This window comes from Lynx rufus, unplaced genomic scaffold (genome assembly GCF_022079265.1).
Source record: "Lynx rufus isolate CCGP_SWC_20201006 ecotype Redwood Valley unplaced genomic scaffold, mLynRuf1.p SCAF_1, whole genome shotgun sequence".
Lineage (NCBI taxonomy): Eukaryota > Metazoa > Chordata > Mammalia > Carnivora > Felidae > Lynx > Lynx rufus.
The window spans coordinates 173,030,382-173,051,488 of NW_025814823.1; the positions used below are offsets into that span (position 1 = coordinate 173,030,382).

Genomic DNA, 21,107 nt, shown 5'->3' on the forward strand with positions numbered 1-21,107 from the left:
CTAGTTGATGGTCAAGAAGTGATTGTCAAACAGGATTGAAAGCCATAGGAACTGCAGATCACACCTGGATGTGCTGTCCCAACTCTGCCACTTTCTAGCTATGTAACCTTGGGCCAGTTCCTTATTCGTTCCAAAGTCACATGTCCTCGTCTGCAAATTGAGGATAATGTTTGCCAGGGGCCATTGTGAGGGTGAAGCGAGATGACATGCGGGAAGGGTCAGGCTCATGGCATGTAACAGAAAGTTAGTGTTCTGTGCTCTGTCCTCCTCTCACTACCAAGCCGTACGTGGTCCCACATCGCTCCCTCTAACTCGTTTTCAGATTTGAAATCCTCCATAGAACTTCCATTCCTAACAGAAAAAGTTGGCTGGTGCAGGGGAGGAGTGATTTGAAAGGCCTTCCATTCCTTTGTCCATCCTCATGGCCTTAAACTTCAGGGCACATGGCTGGAAACACTGCTCCAGACTGAGCTGCTTCCTCACATGAGCACCATGGTGCCAAGGCACAGCCTTGTCAGCACCCAGGGAAAGGGACACATGCCCCCTCAGATGTCCTCCTAGCAACACCATGAGGAATAGGTAGGTAGTTTTTCTACCGAATTTACAAAGGGGGACAATAAGATTCAGAGAGAGTAAGTGATTTGTCCAAGGTCCCACAGTTGTGGCGCTAGTCAGTTGCAGAGCCATATTTAAAACAGATGGATGCTTGCTGGGGCACAGAGTCACCCTCTTTAAGTTGACTCTGAAGTGGTCGCAAGCCGTCTTTTCTCTCCCCAGTTTCGTTTTCCTGTTTCTCCCCTCCATTCCCACATCAGCTAGAAATAACGTGAAATGTGGAAGTCATCTAGCCCCTGGCCCAGCACCACCGTCACCTCCTTCCCGTGGGCTTTTGACATCTGTCTCCCATCTCCCTCTAAAGGCCTGTTGGCCTGCTGGTCACTTGAGGTTGAGCAAAGGAATGGGGTGACTCAGAGCCCAAAGACTCTCATTTTTACTCTCCAGAACGAGATCTGTTGACACTGACTAACAGTCCAGCCCCCAAGTTCTCACATAGGTAGAGGGGCTGCTTTTACATCTTGTTGTGGGGCCCCATGTAGCTGCCACTGTATGCCATCAGGCACATTTCAGGCATGGCCTTGATTACTGGAGGCAGCTGAGTGGTGAGTGGCCTTCGTATGGGAACTTCGCCCTCTTCCATAGTGCCCGTACACACATTCCTGCCATCCAGAGCAGTCTGACCTACCATGGTGGTCTCACAGCCCATCTTCTTAAAGCCCTTCCCCCCCCCCATGATACCACAGTTTTTTTCCCCTACCACCAGCAGAATTGGAGAGAATGCTTCTGTAGCAGCCATCTGCCTCACATGCATCCCCAGTTTTGTCTTCACTCCAGAATTATTGTTCCCCCCTTTTGCAGATGAGTCCACGGAGACTCAGCAAGTGATTGAACTGCTTAAGCTCAAGCCTGGAAGGCAAGGTACAATTAGCTGCATTCCTATCCCTTTGAGTCCTAGTGTCCGTAGGCCCTATGACACCAGGGCTCTGGATGAACAAGCTATAAAAACCCTATCCTTTGTGGGTCTGTCTCCATCCCCAGGACATGCACCTGTCTGATTGCATTTCATCCTCCCACAGGGTGGGTGAGCAGGCCAGGATGGCAACACCCTGCCTCTAGCCAGTTAGCCGCAAAGGCGGGCCCCAGGCTGATGTGTCAGGTGTCACACTGTGCCTGGTAGCTGCCTGGCCTCCGCTGAAATTGCGTCTTATGTTGGCAGGAAAAGGAGAAGGCCCACTTGGCAGCAGAAGCTCTAAAGCAGGTGAATCGTAGTGTTTCTGGAAGCCGGGAGCCAAGGCCTGCGAGAGAGAGGCTCTTGGAGTGGCCTGACCAGGAGCTGGATCGAGTAAATAGCTTCCTGAGCAGCCGTCTGCAAGAGATCAAGAACACTGTCAAGGACTCTATCCGTGCCAGCTTCAGTGTATGTGAGCTCAACATGGACAGCAATGGATTCTCTAAGGAGGGTGCTGCTGAGCCAGAGCCCCAGAGCCTATCCCCCTCAAACCTCAATGGTTCCTCAGAGCAACGGCCTGACATTAATCTTGACCTGTCCCCTTTGACTTTGGGCTCCTCTCAGAACCACACGTTACGAGTTCCAGGTGAGCCAGCCCCACCATGGACAGAAATGAGAGGCTCCCACCCACCATGGACAGAGGTGAGGGGGCCCCCTCCTGGTATCATCCCTGAGAATGGGCTAGTGAGGAGACTCAACGCCGTGCCCAACTTGTCCCGGGTGATCTGGGTCAAGACACCCAAGCCAGGCAACCCTAGCCCTGAGGAGCCAGGCCCAAAGGAGGTTCCCAGTTGCAAGCAGGAGCTGCCCGAGCCTGTGGTCTCAGCTGGGAAGCCGCGGAAGGGCAAGAGACAGGGCAGTCAGGCCAAGAAGATCGAGGCAAGCCCAGCCCCACGGTCCCCTGCCAGCCTCGAGGTTCCCAATGCCAAGGGCCAGATCCCCAGCACCAAGCAGCCAGGCAAGGCCACAGAGCCTCCCAAAGTGGGCAGCTGTGCTGAGGCTGGAGAAGGGAGCCGGGGGAGTCAGCCAGGACCAGGCTGGGCTGCCGGCCCCAAAGCTGACGAGAAGGGCAGCTCCTGGCGAAACTGGCCAGGTGAGGCCAAAGCACGGCCTCTGGAGCAGGAGTCTGTGCAGCCCCCAGGCCCAGCAAGGCCACAGAGCTTGCCACAGGGCAAGGGTCGCAGCCGCCGGAGCCGCAACAAGCAGGAGAAGACAGCCGCCTCCTTGGGTGAGTGCACCAGGAATTGAGTGGCTGACCCCCCACCCCCACCCCAGCCAGGCCAGAGGGTGGAGGGTAATCCTTGCGTGTGGGCAGTGCTGCCCTAAGAGCATGACCCCAGAGGCCTGGCCGTGGGCACTAAGCCCTCCTGGCTGTGTCTTCCTAGACGATGTGTTCCTGCCCAAGGACATGGATGGGGTGGAGATGGATGAGACTGACCGGGAGGTGGAGTACTTCAAGAGGTAGGTGTGGGGATGCCTTCTCGCCCACCCACACTCAGGCTCTCCCTCGTGGGGATGCCTTCTCGCCCACCCACACTCAGGCTCTCCCTCAGCCCGACTCCCTCAGAGGGAGAGCCTCTCCAAGCTCTCTCCCACCAGTATATCTCCTGGAACCCAGGTAGCCACATGGCAGGACAGGGCATCTGGAAAAGTATAAGGGACAGGGAGAAGGAGGCATGTCAGGCCCCAAGAACCAGGGCTTTCTCCAGCTTTATTCACTTTGTTTATTCATTTGCACTTTCTCTGCTCTGCCTGGGCTGAGCTCTAGGGTAGAGGCAAATCAAACACAGCTTAGGTGGGGAGAGAGAGCCATAAACAATGTTGAGTGCTGTTGGAAGAGTAAGGGTATGGGGCTGTGGGGGAGGCAGCTAGAAGTGGGGCGACAGGCGAAGCTGAAACGTAGGCGAGGCCAGGGCAGCCTTCCTAGTAGAAGTGGCAACCAAGCTGAGACCTGAGAAATAAGAAGAAGTGGGCAAGGTAAAACAGGGCCTTCGTGACAGTGGAGCTAGTAGGTATAGACGTATGAAGCTGAAAGCAACATGCAGTACCTAGGGGAACAGAAGGCAACCCAGTGTAGCTGCAGTAAAAATACAGTGTGAGGAGCAACGCTGTATCCTGAGGCAGTGTTGGTCTCTTAACACATTGTTCCCTTGGCTTGTGGGCACTCTGTCCAGAAAGCCAGCAGAGCTCACATAACCTGCTAGATCCCAATACCCTGGAACCAAAGGACTTGTACAGAGCTGACTTGGTTCCTTTATTGACCAGGACACACAGGTCTAGAAAGGGGGTCTAGCAGTGAGAACCTCTAATTGTGCTTTTTTGGTGTCTCTCAAAACCAATAGGTTCTGTTTGGATTCTGCAAAGCAAACTCGTCAGAAAGTTGCTGTGAACTGGACCAACTTCAGCCTCAAGAAAACCACTCCCAGCACAGTTCAGTGAGGTATGGAGACCCCTAAGTGTTGCACGTACTCCCTCTCCCCAAGTTCTGTCACTTCTGTGCCCCCGCCAGACCATTTCATGCTCTGGGGCACATGGAGTTAGCCTAGCAGCTTGCCAGCCCTGGCCCCTGTACCTCCACGGCAACAGCACCACAAGTTACACTCTCTGAAGATATCCTGGGCCAGACCCTCCTGTGTTCCCTCTTGCCTGTGCTCCTGAAGGGTCCTTCCTGCACTGCCATCCTTGGACTATCTCTGCCAGGCCCCTGCTTCCCTTACCATCTGCCTCTCAGGCAGCCTTAGTCCCCAGAGGACTGCCCCCACCGCTGACATTATTAGTCTCAGGGTTGAATCTCATTTGCCTGGCCTGGTAGGCTACCAGGATGCTTCCCAGCTAAAACCATACAGGAAGGGGCCAGCCCCAAAGGACCAGTGAGAAGGCAGATGAGGTAGACCAAGACCTTGGAGAGGTCATTTAGGCATGGAGGAGTTGGTGAGCACTCTCCACAAATATGACAAGCTCCATGAAGAAATGATAGCTGGGCTGCCTCCTGAAGAAGAGATCTGGCCCTGAGCTGGGCTCTGGCCTCCTCTCCGAGCCACCTACACTGGTCCTTTGTCTGAAATACTGACATATATATTTTTTTAATGTTTTATTTATTTTTGAGAGAAAGAGAGTGAGGAAGGGCAGAGGGAGGAAGATAGAGGATCTGAAGCAGGCTCTGCACTGACAGCAGCAAGCCTGATAGGGGCTTGAACTCACGAACTACAAGATCATGACCTGAGCTGAAGTCGAATGCTCAACCGACTAAGCCACCCAGGTGCCCCTGCAATACTAACATATCAGATGATGTTCTGGACTGCAAACAGAAGACCAAGAAGGGCTGAGAACCATAGTGTAGGAGAGAAGGCTGGCTAGCAGACAGGCCTTGGTGCTGGGTTTGCAGCCTAATGGCTGTGCAGTGCCCTGTCTTAACTCCATGCTCTGTCCCTGGGATCGGGCCTTTTCTGGCTGGCAATCACACATCTTGCCCTTAAGGCAACAGGAAACTGAGGCAGGTAGGCTGAACTCAGGGACCCCTGGGAGGGTGTCCTCACCTGTACTTCTCTTTTCAGTGCCAGGAACACGCCTCTCTGGGCCAGGACAGCAGACTTCCTGGACCCTCAGCCGAGTCCCTTTGTCATTTTTGGGGTCAGGATTCCCCACCCTTGATGCTGGCCTCAGCTCCCCAGGAACAGCCCAGAGAGCCTGAAGCTAGGGCAGTCTTTGGGGCTCGGCTCCCTATGGCACCTCAGGCTGCCCGGAGTCAGGACTGTCTTTAGACTCACCTTAGCCCCTCTCTCTGAAAGGGCTAGGTTCCCTGGTCTTTGGCCAAACTGAAATGTCCACACCCTCAGGAGCTTCTGCCAGGACCAGGGTGCCCTCCTGCCTCTTTTTTTCTACCTCCACAGGATCCAGGAGTGACAGGGACCACAGGCACTTTCATCTTTTGCCTCTTAGAGTAAAAGGGGCACATCTTCTCCCACAGCCCAATGCCCTTGTCAGCCAGGAAACCTCATCCGGCCGTCTTCTCTCAAGGACTCCCTCTTTGGTTGATTTCTTTCCCAAGACTGGAGATATTCCCTTCCTGTCCCACTCCCACCATAAGGGCTCTCCACTGCTTTTTCCACCCTCCTCAGAGTGGGAGCCCTGAGAGTGCATGAGAAAGCAGTGCTGGCACAGATTCAGGACCTAGCCTGGGCTGTGTACCCAGAGCCTGAGGCAGGAGTCAGGATGCATATGCCGCCTCTCCCCTTCCTGTCAGTAGGAGAGCAAAGACCAGAGGCTGGGCTCTTACCCTACCCTGACTTGGAAAGAGGTGTGACAGGGGAGCTGTCCCCTGGCAGGGTCTTAACTTTCATCCTCTGCTGGAGGTAATCAAGGAAGTCTATTCAATATTTTCAGCCCAGGGAGTAAAAATAGCAGGCAGTTGTTCCTACCGATGGGGACCCATGGAAACCCAGAGCCAACATGGGGAGGCTAAGTCAAAGGTCTCACTCACGGTGCAGCCATGCTCTCCTGTTTTCTCAGCCCCTGCCGGGTCAAGCTTCTTCAGGGTGTCCTGAGATCCCAACTGCCAGCTGAAGGTCTACAGTTTCTTCCTCCACATCCCTATCCACCTGCCCAAGATCCTCCCTGCTCCTCGCCATCCTGGACCAACCAAAAGTTGAATGGACGCTGTGCCGTGCTGGGGCCCCTCAGGACCTCCGCAGAGCCGCTTCCTGGTGCTACGCAGCCTCCTCACTCAGAGCCCGGGGGCTGGACTGGCTTGTGGGCTGGGGGCTGATGGTACTGCTGGCCCAACACTGCTCTCTTTGTGTTTGGTTTTGTTTTTGTTCTTGTTTTTCAATTCTTTACTTTTGATACTGTGAAGATCTTTCCTGCCGAAAGATAAAGCAACATTTGGACACAGAGTCGGTGTGTTGGTGGTTTGCTGGTCTGGGATGAGGGTGAGGTGAGGAATGTACTCAGAAGCATGGGCTCTGCCTTAGTCATTAACCTCATTGAGCACATACTATGTGTCAGCAGTTCAGTAATTTCCTCTTAATTCTTACAGCAGTTCTAAATGGGACTGTTATCCCAATTTATAGATGAGGAAACTAAAGCTAAGACGGGCAAGTGACTTCAGTGCACTCAGTCTGGCTGACTAGGATTAGAGCATAGGCCTGTATAACAGCAGCATCTGTGCTCTTTCCTCCTGTTGGGAGGACTCTGGTATGTAAACTTGAGCAGCTGTTTCCCCATACTGTGTTTGTTTCCCCCTCTGCAAAACCAGTGAGTTGGAGGAGTGAGACTCGATCTCTTTGCAGCTGATGTGAGATGGAGTCTGGGAAAGGCTTACGGCCTTTATGGACTGTACACCTGTAACCTGGGTGATTCACATTGTCAGGAGAAGTGGAGTAAATGAAGTTCCTCTAAATTGGATCTGACTTTCCAATGGGAATGAGACCTGTAACCTAAGTACTGGATTGTTGAGGATAATGAACCCTTCTGTAAAGTAAAGCAAACTACCTCATTCCTACCCCACCACCCCCCACAGTAAATCTGGTTCTTAAATTCAGATTTTAATATAATAGGTTTGTTAAACAATGCTTTCTCGTACACACTTGTGTTTCCAACTCCTTGTCCCCAATGTCATTTTCTCTCTAAAACTGACACTTAACTTGAGCTTGTGTGGGAAGCAGTGGAGGCTGTGGCCACTCAGTCACCAAGAGCCCTTTATGGAGAGGTGGGAGCAGGATCAGAAACTGTTCCCTCCCCCTTCTATTCCTCCCAGGTTGAATCCCACCACGGGCTGTCAGTGCCAGCTTCCTCTTCTAAAGATGTTAAAAACCATCACTCACAGGCTCACAATTCCTGGTCCCTGGACTTTCCTAATCTCCAAGAAAGTATGCAAACTCCCCTGTGAAACCTGTCTGTATATGTATTACCTTTGTTCTTCTTTCCTTTCAACTCTTGCACCAGGCTCCCGTGCTGCAACTGAACTGGCATAATTATCTGAAATTCTGCTTCATCATTCAAAAATTGCAGGTCTGATCAAGGAGCTGCTTTACCTACAGAGAAAAACCTGTGGGTGGCATTCAGAGGCTTCCACAACCAGCCCCCACCTCCCAGCACTTCACTCCAGCAATACCAGATGACCTCAGTCTTCATCTAGGCCTGGCACTCTCAGGTCTCCCAACTTTCGCTCACAAATTTCCTTTTTCCTAGATTACCTTTCCTTTATCATTTCCTGCTTATCCTTCACATTCCAGCTGAAAGGCCATTTTACAATGAGAATCAATTTGCCCTGCCTTGTGATGCTTCCAGAAAGTACTACCTTATCTGTCTTAAAATATTTCTCCTGAATATCAAGATCTATTATATTTCTGTCTCAACTAATCCATAAACTCACAAGTCAGGTTTGTGTCTTCATCTTTCATTTGCTTCAGCACTGTGCACAATACCCAGCACGTGCTCATGTTAAATACATGAATGGAGGAAAGAATAGTACTGACCCATCACTCCTCTTCAAAAGTCACCAGTGGGCTTGCCTGGGTGGCTCAGTTGGTTGAGCCTTGACTCTTGATTTTGGCTCAGGCGATGTTCTCCCAGTTGGTGGGATGGAGCCCGGAGCTCAGGCTTGGCAATGACACCGCAGAGCCTGCTTGGAATTTTCTCTCCCTCTCTCTGCACCTTTCCTGCCCTCACGCTCATTCTTTCTCAAATAAAAGTCCCCAGTGAAGTTGAAGTTACTTTTGACAGGGCCCTGCATGCCCTGGTCCCTGTCTACCTATCCAGCTTTAGCTCTGACCACTCCTATCCCTACAGCAGCCGGCCACGTGACCCGTCGTCTGTTCCTTGAGGAATCTGTGTGCTTGCACAAGGCCAGACCTTCACTCCTGCAGGGCCCTCCATCAGAAGGCTTCTCTCCCTTTCCTCCCCTCCCTGTTCTGAGATTCTACACTTCTCTGGAAGCTCAGATCTAGGTCTCCTCGAAGCCTCTGGTTCCCCAGGCAGTGAGTTACTCTAAGCTCTATCACAGCATTTACAATAATAATAACTTCGTACATAAGTACAGACCCTCAGCGAAAACACTGTCATCAGTATTTTATTTATCCCTCACCACTCTGAACATACGTGTTGTCACATAGATAAGGACGCCAGTCAGAGCTGCAGTGCAAGTTGATTCGTTACCCGCGTCCCGTGCCCGGGATGGAGTCCCCGGTGGGGTCCCAGCTGGCCCAGTCCCGGAACGTGCCAGATGACGTCAGGCTATGGGCGAAGCTAGGCCTCCGGTAGGCGGGTCTCTTCTGTATCTCCACTCGTGGGACCTTCCACCAGGCTTCGTTTGAGCTTTTAGCGCATGCTCCAAGTCCTCCAGCGTCCCATAATGCATTGTATGACGCTTCCCCCCCGCCCCTGGCAACAAATGCGCAGCCGCCCAAGGGTACTTTGACGCTGCACTGCCTGACAGGGTCTCGGGAAAGTTTGTCCCTCTGCGCGATCCGGCACTCAGAGGTCGTTGCTAGGTGCCGACCTTCCGCTTCTTCACATCTGATTGGATCTCACGCAAAAATTGAGGCGGGGTTTTACCGTAGCGCGCCTGCGTACAGCAAAGGATGGAGGACTCGGAACCTGAACGGAAGGTGGGAGCGAGGTAGGGGTCGGTGCGGGTGGCGAGCAGCTGTGAAAGCGGGGGCCTGGGCCTGATTCATGTGTATCTGTAGCGTGTTCGCACAGATGAAGCGACTGCCACAGGAAGCCGCTCCGAGGCGGAGGATGAGGACGACGAAGACTACGTGCCTTACGTGCCTTTGCGACAGCGGCGGCAACTGTTGGTGAGGGCCTCGGGTCGGAAGACAAATGAGGGTGTGGGAGGGAGGGTGGCATCCAGTGGAGTGAGCTGTCAGTAGTTGGGACCGTGGCCCCTAGGCAAACCAGGGACTGCCAGTCTGATCTGAGGGGTAGGGCACCTCCATGTCGCGTGGCACAGGACCCTCTCCCAAAAACCAAGATCCTGACGCAAGCCCCCTGGGCCCGATACTCCGCTTTGTCTTGGGCTTGGCTCTGAGGGGCGCTGGTGGAACCTCAGCTCCAGAAGCTATTGCAACGAAGGCGCAAAGGAGCTGCGGAGGAGGAGCTGCAGGACAGCGGCAGCGAGCCCCGGGGAGATGAGGACGACATCCCTCTGGGCCCACAGTCCAACGTCAGCCTCCTGGATCAGCACCAGCACCTTAAAGAGAAGGCTGAAGGTGTGCTGGGAAGCAGCGGGGAGGCTCAATTTGGTGCACTGCTTTGGCATGTCTCTGACATCTGCTTCTTTTCTCAGCTCGCAAGGAGTCTGCCAAGGAGAAGCAGCTGAAAGAAGAGGAAAAGATCCTGGAGAGTGTGGCAGAGGGCCGAGGTATGGTTGTAGTCAGGCAAGGGGAGAGGTGGACTAAGCCTCCTCCCTAGCCCCAGGCATGTTATATCTGAAGGTCCTGGCCTCTGGGAAGCAAGAGCCATCCCTGAGCCAGATCTGTCTCCTCAGCTTTGATGTCGGTGAAGGAAATGGCCAAGGGAATCACATATGACGATCCAATCAAAACCAGGTATGTCTTTCTAGTCTGTGGAAAAGCAGTCATCTTTACTTGGAATGGTATGTAGCTGAGCCTGGCAGGGACACCCCAGAGCCAGCTGTGCCTGGGACCTCTCTTGACCCCCACCACCCACTCACAGTTGGACACCTCCCCGTTATGTCCTGAGCATGTCTGAAGAGCGGCATGAGCGCGTGAGGAAGAAGTATCACATCCTGGTGGAAGGAGATGGTATCCCACCACCCATAAAGAGCTTCAAGGAAATGAAATTTCCTGCAGGTACTGGGAATTTGATGGTCAAACAACTGTGAGCCTGTGTCCCAGCCTCCCCTGAGCTTAGCATCTGCAGCGATGAGTCAGGTAGTGAGAATGGAGGGATTTGAGGAGGGGTTTCTTTAGGTTTGAATTACATTTGCCCCAGTTGTCCCTATTTACTTTCCTCTGCCATTAGGGAGCTTCAGTGGGCAAGTGACATTAGCCTTAAATGGACCTGGGTGCAAATCCTGCCTCCACTCAGCCTAGAAGTCTTGGACAAGTCTATTTTTCTCTCTCTCTTTCTCTGGGCCTCATTTGTAACTCAAAGAGGGTAGTGCTAATTTTACAGCTTTGGGGGCCTGATAAAGTATCCATGAGACACAAGGATGATGCTAAAGTTGTTTTCCATAGCCATCCTGAGAGGCCTGAAGAAGAAAGGCATCCACCACCCAACACCCATTCAGATCCAGGGCATCCCCACCATGTGAGTATGGGGGGCCCTGAAGAGGGTGGTGATGGGAAGGAGTAGTCACTAGGTATCCATCTGGAGACCCATTCCCTGCATTCTACTGAACGTGATCATCGGGCCTGTTCTCTCCCAATAGCCTGTCTGGCCGTGACATGATAGGTATTGCCTTCACGGGTTCAGGCAAGACATTGGTGTTCACATTGCCTGTCATCATGTTCTGCCTGGAACAAGAAAAGAGGTTACCTTTCTCCAAGCGTGAAGGGCCCTATGGACTCATCATCTGTCCCTCAGTAAGTAAGCCAGGCTGGAGCGCAGGGCAGAGACAGGCCTGCCTTCTGGTGCTAACCTCTGCCCCTGTGCCTGCAGCGGGAGCTGGCCCGGCAGACCCACGGCATTCTGGAGTATTATTGCCGCCTGCTACAGGAGGATAGCTCCCCACTCCTGCGCTGCGCTCTCTGCATTGGGGGCATGTCTGTCAAAGAGCAGATGGAAACCATCCGACAGTGAGCATAAGCACCCCCTGGGCCTCCCCAGAGCCCGTAGATAAACCAAAGGGCCCTTTGCTTTAACTACCCCCACATACCCTTACAGAAACCTTCTGTGGACCTAGTCCTCAAGAAGCTTTTTGTCTGATGGTGAGATCAGTTGGGTTGGGACAGAGGGATGTGGTAAGGTACTGTGGGAGCACAACAGATGGAATGGGGACATTTGGGAGGTCAGGGGGTCAGGGCATTCTGGGCAGAAGGCACAGAGGTGGAGGACCCAGGGTTTCCAGGAAGGTCAGAGCCATCCAGTGTGGTCCATCATAGAAGCTGAGGCACTAGGGCAGGGCTGGATCCATGGCCTTTCCACACAGCGCAGTCCCTAGGAGACAATGCCAGATGCCCTGGACCAGGCTCTGGGGTCACAGACCAGCCAGACCTAGACCCTTCTTTCCAAGGCATTCCCAGTCTCAAGGAAGATTCAGATACAGAAAAGATTAATTCCGCATACCAGGAAAGTGAGCCTGTCAACACCTACAAAGGGAGTTACAGGAGCACAGACTAAGGCCTATTTGGAGATTCAGATAAACCCTCCTGGGGGCAAGGGGAGTGAGTGATCTAGAAGGGGGAAGGATATGCAAGCAGAGGTGACTCATGGCTGGGTAGGAGCTCTGGAGCAGAGCAGTGGTCAAGAAAGCTGTAGCCCCTTCCAGGAGAGATGTGTTTTGCAAGTAGGGCAGGGTGGCGGAAGTGATGAGGGGACAGATGAGGAGAGACAGGAAAGAGGCCAGAGGGCAGAATGAGCAGAGTGGCAGCCCTTAGGTGCAGGGATGGGCAGGTAGCCCTGACCTCAGGGTCTCTTCTTGATCCCCAGTGGTGTGCATATGATGGTGGCCACCCCTGGGCGCCTCATGGATCTGCTGCAGAAGAAGATGGTCAGCCTAGACATCTGTCGCTACCTGGCTCTGGACGAGGCTGACCGCATGATTGACATGGGTTTCGAGGGCGACATCCGCACCATCTTCTCCTACTTCAAGGTGCCCATGCCTGCCTGGCCAGGGCTTCTGGCCACCCTCCCCAGGACGCCACATTCAACTGTGGCAGGCCCTGAGGCCCTGCACTGCATACCCACTGGCCCTGATTCAGGGGGCTACATCCCAGCTCCTTGGTCTTCCCAGGCCTCCCATTCCCTCATTCCCACCCTACTCTTTTTCAGGGCCAGCGGCAGACCCTACTTTTCAGTGCCACCATGCCTAAGAAGATTCAGAACTTTGCCAAGAGTGCCCTGGTAAAGCCTGTCACGATCAACGTGGGACGTGCCGGAGCCGCCAGCCTGGATGTCATCCAGGTAGGCAGGCACTCCTGATGAGGACACCTTCTAGGGTCTCTTTTGTGAGGGTTGGATCTGGCTAGGCTCCATCAAAGCTGTTGGAGTAGGGTTGAGGGACCACCTTGTGGTCACTGGGGGTTTCATCTAAGCCTCAGCCCTTAGCAGCAGACATTCTTAGGGTGACCAGTCCTTGATGACAATAGGCTTCTGGTCCCCTCCCAGCCAGGATTGGGGGCCCAGGCTCTGTGGCAGGGTCATGGCTGGTGAGCCCATTTGCAGGCCCACCTGACCTGGCCCCTGTGGTGGCAGGAGGTGGAATATGTGAAGGAAGAGGCCAAGATGGTATACCTGCTCGAGTGCCTACAGAAAACACCCCCACCCGTGAGTGCAGCCAGCCAGGCTGACCCTGGACCTCTGGGATGAAGGGGAGAGGGCAGTGAGGGGTAGTATGCTGGAGAAGGTTGGGCATGCCCAGTTGGAGTCAACCCTCATGACTGGAGTTGGTCCTCTGGACAGGTGCTCATCTTTGCGGAGAAGAAGGCAGATGTGGATGCCATCCACGAGTACTTGCTGCTCAAGGGGGTCGAAGCGGTGGCCATCCATGGGGGCAAAGGTCAGAGTAGTGCATGCATAGGCATGGATTCTGCTGCCATTGCAGCCCCTCACCTAAACCCTTTCCCTGCCTGGTGAGCCTAGCACTACTTCCCAGACTCCTGCTGTCACTCTGATGGCTCCTGCCTAACCTTCCCCAGACCAGGAGGAACGGACCAAGGCCATCGAGGCATTCCGGGAAGGCAAGAAGGATGTCCTAGTGGCCACAGACGTAGCCTCCAAGGGCTTGGATTTCCCTGCCATCCAGCATGTCATAAATTATGACATGCCTGAGGAGATCGAGAACTACGGTGGGGAGCTTGGGGGTCAGCGGTGCGGGCTAGACCCCAACCCATGGGCAGTGGGCCAGAGGATTTGTTCCCTCTCTCTGCAGTGCACCGTATCGGCCGTACCGGGCGCTCAGGAAACACAGGTATTGCCACGACCTTCATCAACAAGGCCTGTGGTAAGTCTGCCACCAGGGCCACCTCAGCTGTCCCCTGGGCCATCTGCCTGTGGCTACACGGGTCTTGGCTACAGGGCCCAGGGTTGGTCCTGATGGTTCCATCCTTGCCTCCACAGATGAGTCGGTGCTGATGGACCTCAAAGCCCTGCTGCTAGAGGCTAAGCAGAAGGTACCACCCGTGCTGCAAGTGCTACACTGTGGAGATGAGTCCATGCTGGACATTGGAGGTGACTGTGGAGCAGGAGTGGGGGTCCAGTGGGGGGTGGGGGGAGACATGACAGGAACACCAGAAAACAAGTCTGTGCTGCACATCAGAGGGCAGGGGCAGGAGGTCCTGGGGGAGCCAAAGTCTGGGGTATGGAGCCTGGCCTTGCAATCATGCTGACTCTCACCCCCGTGCCCCCAGGAGAGCGTGGCTGTGCCTTCTGTGGTGGCCTGGGCCATCGAATCACGGACTGCCCCAAACTGGAGGCTATGCAGACCAAGCAGGTCAGCAACATTGGCCGCAAGGATTACCTGGCTCACAGCTCCATGGACTTCTAAGCCATCTATCATACCTTGTCTCCAAGAGGCCTCAGTCTCCAGCCACCTCCCACATACACACCAGCCCCTTGGACAAAAAGCCAGCATCCTTGGCCCAGCTGGCCTGGGCTGGGCCAGGCTGGGCCTGGCTGCCTGCTCCCTGTGTCCCCCAGGATTCTATTTTTGTTCCCCTTTACCCCAGTTGTCATTAAAGCACAAGCCTCTCTGGTCTCAGCCCAGCCCCACCTCTGTGTTCGTCTTACCTGACCCCTGCTTCCTGGGTAGGCCTCACCCTCTGACTTCCATAGCCCCTCTGAGGCAGGGAACTGGCATCTCCTACTGCTACCGCCAACACTCAGCCTGCTGGGTCTTAGTTGTGGAAGCAGCCATGTAGCTGGGGTCCCCTTCTGGGGGCTCTGGCTATCTCCTCTGGGCTAGCTGGATTGGTGACTCGAGAGACCGCATTGGTGGGCCAAGGGGAAATGGTTGGGTTTTCTGGTCTCTGGTTGGCTCTTTATAATCTCCAGCCTTGCCCCAGCCTCCCTCTTCCTGTCAGCTGAATGAAGCTCTTGGGGCCCCTTGGGAGGCGACTTCCTGCCTCAGGCCCCCTGCCCACTTGCCGGCCCACACAGGCTCCCAGTAGGAACCCTCTGTTCCCCTCACCAAGGGGGTAAGCAGATGCCACAGGACTGCTGCTCAAGCCACTAGTGCTCACTTACCTCACTCCGTGCCCAGCTCTCTGTTGGGCTCAGGATCCAGGCAATCCAGATAGACGTCTGCTGGGAAGCTCCTAGGTAAGTGGCAGAGGCAGATGAGAAATGGATAACGGGGTGGCAGTCAGGAGACCGCTGGCAAATGGAACAGGATTTCAGCATCTGGCAAGGGGTAGGCAGAGGAAGAGCACTGGCAACGATTTCTCTGTGCCCGGCACTTCATGTGCAAGACCACATGCTTATCCCAGCAGGACAGCAGTTGCTCAAGCCATGTTTGTCACTTGGTGTTTGGTTTGGGGCAAGTTACCTAATGTTTCTGAGCCTCAATTTCCTCATCATTGAAATGGCAATGAGCATGCAAAGGACATGGTGTCAAGCTACTGGAGCTCGGGGCTGCCCGGACTACACTGGATACAAAGCCAGGTGGAGAGACCCTTGGAAAGATTTCCTGCCCGCACCCTATATGTGACCCCAAACAGTATTGCTTAGCCTGGTTACACATTCCTTTCTAAACGTGGCATTGAATGAGTGACATGAGTCTGTCCCCAGAATTCAGACACACACTCAGAGCCCCGATGTTAGCCTCTGGCAAGGTGAGGCAAAAAAAAAAAAAAAAGGTGCCCAGCAAGAAGCAAAGTTCAAAAAAGAACATGTGAACTCTCTAGGGGCCTACTGGGAGCACACCACCCACACTCACATGACCAGGCCTTGCCATGAGGACTGAGCTTCACTGGTGGGGCCCTGGTGCTCAGACAGCGTGGGGTGGTCAAGGGGACCTCCCAGGGGAAGAGGCAGCCTGGCGCTGGAATGGCACAGTGATAGGGGGTTCCCTGGAGGCATTGGGCTGAAGGGAGGTAGAGGCCAGAACACAGCATCTTGAGTGATGCACTGAGGAGCCCAGGCTAGACCCAAGGGCAGTGGGAAACCAGGAAAGGCTTGGGAAGGGGAGAGACTGGTTGGTTTGGGGCTGATAGAAAGGACCATGGTGGGCCCTGTGGGACAGTGGTTCAAAGGGGAGATGTGAGGCTGGTAATGGACAGGGGCAAATGAATATTAGAAATAGTTCCAAGATAAAGACAAGCAGAGTAGGACTGAGAGGGTACCAATCAGGGCTCAAGAGTGGGAAAGCAGGGAATTGGCCAGTCTGGCTAGAGGGGGGGGTCCTGGGGCAGGGCTGTGGGAATGTCAGGTGCTGGGGTGTACAACCACCCTGCACAGAGGAGAGGTTGGAGCTTATGACTCACAGCCAGCTGACCCAGGTGCAGACATGGGTCATTTGCCATCCAGCGGTCTGAGGCCCCTGCCAGGGCCAGGCACATGTGGGCACCTTGGGCCAACTGAACCCCAAGGGAGAAATATGTGATGCCCCTACCCATTCCTAGCTCCTTTACTGAAGACAGGCTCCCCTCCCCCTCCCCAGCCCTGCAGCTGCCTCTCTGGACAGAGGGAGGGGGAAGTGGCCAGAAGGGGAAGTGTGAGGAGTTCCCCTCTGGCCTGTCACCAGTCTCCTCGGGCCATCGGAGTGGCAGCCCTGGGGCCTGGCTGCGGCCATGGAGCCTCTGGAGACTCCCATCAAGGACGGCATCCTCTACCAGCAGCACGTCAAGTTTGGAAAGGTGAGGACCCTGGCTGGCAGGCAGCTGCCCAGGACAGTAGGCTTCTGCCCCAGCCTCAGCCTACCAGGACCTAGGAGAATGGGGAAGGGAGTCAGGGTGGGGGACCCAAGCAAGGTGTTGGGGAGTAGAACAGAACCCCGTTCTCAGCTTGAGTGGGTTGGGCTGAGTGGGCCTTTTTGAGACTCTGCCTTGCTTACGGATGGGGAAGCCAAGTGTGGGGAGGATCTAAGACTCCAAACCTTGGGGCAGAGCAGAGCTGCAAGGGTAGCTAACCCAACAGCCTTCCGCCCTGTGTAGTAGAGGCACCTAGGCCCCTTGAGAGAAGGCAGGGGGCTGAGCTGGAGGAGCCCCACCCTGCAGAAGAGGGCTCAGCTCCTCCCAGCTCTGTTAAGGGACATAGGGGAGTTTACCTTTCTCACCAGGCGGTAGGCCCTACACCCTCACAGCTCAGCTGCAGCTGCTGCCTGGTCAGATAAACAGTCTGTTTCCTTTGCTTTACGCTATTTGCATGTTTCCTTCCTTGCCATCATGAGACTGAGGCCTTCCTCCTGCCCCAGGCCTTGTCCCTCTGGCCCAAGTGATCTTTTCTTTGGGTGTTAGGGGGTACCAACATAATGGTAGTGTCAGGTGATCTGCTTAGCTGCTAGATACTTCGGAGACATTATCCAGTAGAAGCCTCAACCTTGTGTTCTCATAACTTTTTGAGATATGAGGGCACTAGTGCCCGGGGGCGGGGGGGGTCACAGGCAATTTGTGGAGTGGATTTGAACCCACAAATGACTGGCCCCAAGCACAGACTTCCCCCTGCTGGGCTGGCCCTGGCAAGGCCTCCTCCTCTGGGGCAAGCAGAGGCCAGCCTGGGTGGTCAGGAGCATTTGCCAAGCAGGTTGTGCAGAGCTGAGCTATGGGGAGAACTGCTACCCAAGGGTCTTATCCCTCATCCTCATCTCCCACAGAAGTCCTGGCGAAAAGTATGGGGTCTGCTGTATGCAGGAGGCCCATCAGGTGTGGCACGGCTGGAAAGCTGGGAGGTCCGGGATGGTGGCCTGGGGCCAGCAGGTGACAGGTCTGCGGGACCTGGCCGGCGTGGGGAACGGCGGGTCATCCGCCTGGCTGACTGCGTGTCTGTGCTGCCTGCTGATGGTGAGAACTGCCCCAGAGACACTGGTGCCTTCCTGCTCACCACCACAGAGCGCAGTCATCTACTGGCCGCACAGCATCGCCAGGAGTGGATGGGCCCCATCTGTCAGCTGGCCTTCCAGGTGAGCATAAGGCTGGTGGGCAGAGCATCCAGGGGCCAGAGGTGGACCACCTGACTCCCCCACCTTGTTCATCTCCATGCTCATTCACATCCTATCACTCAGCAAGTACCTGCCAAGCACCTATAAGCCTAGGGAAATAGCCCAGAAGCCCACAGAATGAATCTCCAGTGGCCATACATGCTATGGAGAACATGAAAGCCCGAGTAGGACCAGGGGTGAATGGCAGGACATTAGATGGGAAGGCCTCTCAGGAAGGGACAGTGAGACTGAGTCCTCAAAGACAAATAAGGACCCACCAGGCAAAGATCTGAGGGAAGAGTGATGCAGACACTAAGGTCTGAGAAGCGTCCTGAACAGAGGGAGCAGAGTGGGCAAAGGCCCTGAAGCAGGGAAAAGTTTGGTATGTTAAAAGGGCAGAAAGGCCAGCATGGCTGGAGGGTAAGGAATGGGTAGGAACCCAGGAGGGAGCAAAACTGGAGAATATGGTGGGACCAGCTGAAACTACTTTAGGACACATGCAGAGTTTGGAATTTTATTCTGAGTGAGAGAAGCCTTTGGCGGGGGTGGGGGGTCTTTGGGGAGCCAGGGACTGAGAGCTTTAAAGCTTCACAGGGTCTGTGATAGACCAAAAGGAAATGAGGCTGGAGGTTCCTCAAAAAGTTAAACATAGAGTTGCCATATGACCCAGCAATTCCACTAGTAGGTGTATACCCAAGAGAATTGAAACAGGTGTTCAAATAGCACTTGTATGAGAACACTCAGAGCAGCGTTATTCACAATAGCTCAAAGGTGCAGACAACCCCAATGTCCATTACCAATGAATGGATAAACCAAATGTAGTCCATCCATACAACAGAATGTTACATGGCCATATAAAAAAGAATGAGGTACTGATATATGCTAATACCATAAATGAACCTGGAGACCATCATGCTAAGTAAAAGGAGCCAGACACAAAAGACCACATATTAGTATGATTCTATTCATGTGAAACACCAAGAATAGGCAAATCCATAGGGACAGACAGCATATTTGTTGTTGCCAGGGGGTGGGGGAAGGGGGACCGGGGAGTGACTGCTTATGGGTACAGGGTTTCCATTTGGAACAATGAACAAATTCTGGAATTAGATAAAGGTGATCGTTGCACAATCTTGTGACTATACCAAAATCACTGAATTATACACTTTAAAATGGTGAAATGGTAACTTTTATGTTGTGTATTTCAACACAATATTTTAAATTAAAAACAAACAAATGAAGAAAATGAACAGGAGCAAGAAAACCAGTGAGGAAGCTGTTGCATGTGACCCTGGCCATACTACTATGGGCCAAGGTGGTTGTGGAGGAGGTGCTGATAGAGCTCCGAGGAATTGAGGGGGTGAGGAGTTGGAAGGGGGAGTTGGCGAAAGAGGGCTTGGGGAGGATCTAGTAGCCAGTTCACTCATGTGTCCCATCCCTGAAGCTCCTGCCCCTTTGTCACTCCAAGCTGTTAGGGACACATACAGGCAGGCCCAGTCCCTGGCCAAGTGCAGGTGCAATGGGGACATCCTCTTGTGTGTCACTACTTTACAGCTCTCGGCACTCTCAAGGGGGAAGCTGGGGGTTGCAGGTGGGAAAATAGAGGGGTGCCCAAGGTCATGCAGTGGGTCAGGGGCAAAGCTGGAAGTGGCACTCAAGTCCCTAGGTGCTCCTGCTTGCCCTGGAGTCCTGGTTTACTGGCCCAGGGAAAGGATGTGGGAAGAGAAGTGGGGGTGAGGGCTCTAACTTCTGGCCTTTTTTCATTCCTTAGGGCACAGGAGAGTATCCCTCAGGATCAGGGGAGGTGGAGGCTCCCAAGAGGGGCCTGGTCCCCATGGAGGAGAATTCCATCTACTCCTCCTGGAAGGAAGGTGAGTCAGGGAGGTGCAGGTGCAGACTCAGCCATCCTATACTTGGGGCTGGGGCCTTTGGAGGACCCATATGGGCTGTACCTGATGCCTCACCACCATCCTGCCTGCAGAGGGCGAGTTTCCAGTAGTGGTACAGAGGACGGAGGCTGCCACCCGCTGCCAGCTGAAGGGGCCCTACCTCCTGGTGCTAGGCCAAGATGCCATCCAGCTAAGGGAGCCCTCCAGCCCCCAGGCCCTCTACACCTGGCCCTACCGCTTCCTGCGCAAGTTCGGCTCTGACAAGGTGAGGTGCTGGGCAGCTACCCCACCCCACTGGCCCTGCTGGGAAGGGTGGCAAGTGGAGGGGTGCCCCGGGTCCCTCCACCTCTAATCCGCCCAAACCACCCCCCACCCCCATGTCCAGGGCGTGTTCTCCTTTGAAGCCGGCCGCCGCTGTGACTCTGGCGAGGGCCTCTTCGCCTTCAGCAGCCCCCAAGCCCTCGACCTGTGCAGGGCTGTGGCTGCTGCCATTGGCCGCCAGCGGGAGCGGCTGCCAGAGCTGGCTGGGCCCCGGCCCTGTCCCCTGCCTCGGGCCACCTCCCTGCCTTCACTGGACCCACCAGGAGAGCTACGGGAGGTGCCCCCGGGGCCCGAGCCACCCAGCGCCCGGAGGGCATGCCTGGTTGAGCCCGGGCCCCAGAGCCTACCCCTACTGCTGAGCCCGGCACCCCATGATGAGTCGGCACCTGGGCTTTATGCCTCAGTGTGCAAGCGAGCCAGCGTGCCCCCAGGCAAGGCCGAGCACCTCTATGAGAACCTGTGCATGCTGGAGGCAGGTCCCATGCTGCCCAGGGATAGGGACCCAGAGCAGGAGGGTCCCAGCCGCCGCAGCCCCCTGGCCAGCCCCATCTACCATAACAGCGAGGACTTGGGTTGGCCTAGCCCTGCCCACGACAGCAGCCTGGAGGCCCAGTACCGGAGGCTGCTGGAACTGGAGCTGGATGACAGTGATGAGGTGGGGGGCTCTGGCCGCCCCAGTGCTCACTCAGGCTTCAAGGCCAAGCTAGTGACGCTGCTGAGCCGTGAGCGGAGGAAGGGCCCAGCCCCCTGCGACCGGCCCTGAAAGCCTTGTATGGATCTCTGCGACAGGAGAGAAAGGCGCTCTGCTCTCCCTGGGCCGGGAAGGCGGGCAAACAATGGACATCTGGGACACACACCTGCATCCACTCTAGCCTGCGCATATAAGGCAGGCAGCTTGGGGAGGACCCCTCATGTGCCCTGTGGGCCCCCCAATGTATAGTGTACAGATTTGCTGGTAATAAAACCTCCCAACTCTGCTCTTGGTCCCACCTTATAGCCCACACTGTGCACCTCCAATCTTCAGCTCCTGGCAATGGCACTCACTGATCCACATGGACACACAGCCCCT

At 54.8% G+C, this 21,107-nt stretch overlaps 3 protein-coding genes and 1 long non-coding RNA gene across 13 annotated transcripts in view; 3 read left to right on the plus strand and 1 right to left on the minus strand.

The window, feature by feature from the left end:
- FAM193B (family with sequence similarity 193 member B) overlaps window positions 1-6,459 on the plus strand; it is a 31,794-nt gene extending 25,335 nt beyond the window's left edge. For all 9 annotated transcript variants that reach the window (XM_047090333.1, XM_047090311.1, XM_047090326.1 and 6 more), the window contains 4 exons: window positions 1,775-2,795; window positions 2,953-3,028; window positions 3,910-4,007; window positions 6,077-6,459. In XM_047090333.1, coding sequence (XP_046946289.1) covers window positions 1,775-2,795; window positions 2,953-3,028; window positions 3,910-4,006 — 1,194 coding nt within the window. In that variant the 3' untranslated portion in view covers window position 4,007; window positions 6,077-6,459. The remainder of the gene's footprint in view (window positions 1-1,774; window positions 2,796-2,952; window positions 3,029-3,909; window positions 4,008-6,076) is intronic.
- Window positions 6,460-8,618: 2,159 nt separating this feature from the next.
- Window positions 8,619-15,164, minus strand: LOC124519928 (uncharacterized). Of its 2 annotated transcripts, none has more exons than XR_006964218.1 (2): window positions 14,939-15,164; window positions 8,619-9,886 (listed from the first exon to the last, which is right to left on the minus strand). It is a non-coding gene; the product is annotated as an uncharacterized LOC124519928 (long non-coding RNA). The 2 variants fall into 2 exon arrangements; XR_006964219.1 differs by lacking the exon at window positions 14,939-15,164 and adding an exon at window positions 14,483-14,859.
- On the plus strand, window positions 9,095-14,453 carry DDX41 (DEAD-box helicase 41). Its single transcript, XM_047090377.1, has 17 exons — window positions 9,095-9,174; window positions 9,256-9,366; window positions 9,621-9,780; window positions 9,858-9,932; window positions 10,059-10,119; window positions 10,247-10,383; window positions 10,771-10,843; window positions 10,965-11,118; window positions 11,195-11,331; window positions 12,185-12,347; window positions 12,527-12,658; window positions 12,950-13,021; window positions 13,157-13,253; window positions 13,393-13,542; window positions 13,626-13,697; window positions 13,814-13,924; window positions 14,104-14,453. The coding sequence occupies exons 1-17, from the start codon at window positions 9,148-9,150 to the stop codon at window positions 14,238-14,240; spliced, it is 1,869 nt and encodes a 622-aa protein (XP_046946333.1). The 5' UTR covers window positions 9,095-9,147; the 3' UTR covers window positions 14,241-14,453.
- Window positions 14,857-21,015, plus strand: DOK3 (docking protein 3). The gene is made up of 6 exons (XM_047090385.1): window positions 14,857-15,013; window positions 16,353-16,548; window positions 17,505-17,810; window positions 19,600-19,699; window positions 19,810-19,982; window positions 20,103-21,015. Exons 2-6 carry the CDS (start codon window positions 16,483-16,485, stop codon window positions 20,799-20,801), a joined length of 1,344 nt encoding a protein of 447 aa, XP_046946341.1. The 5' UTR covers window positions 14,857-15,013; window positions 16,353-16,482; the 3' UTR covers window positions 20,802-21,015.
- The last annotated feature ends 92 nt before the right edge of the window (window positions 21,016-21,107 follow it).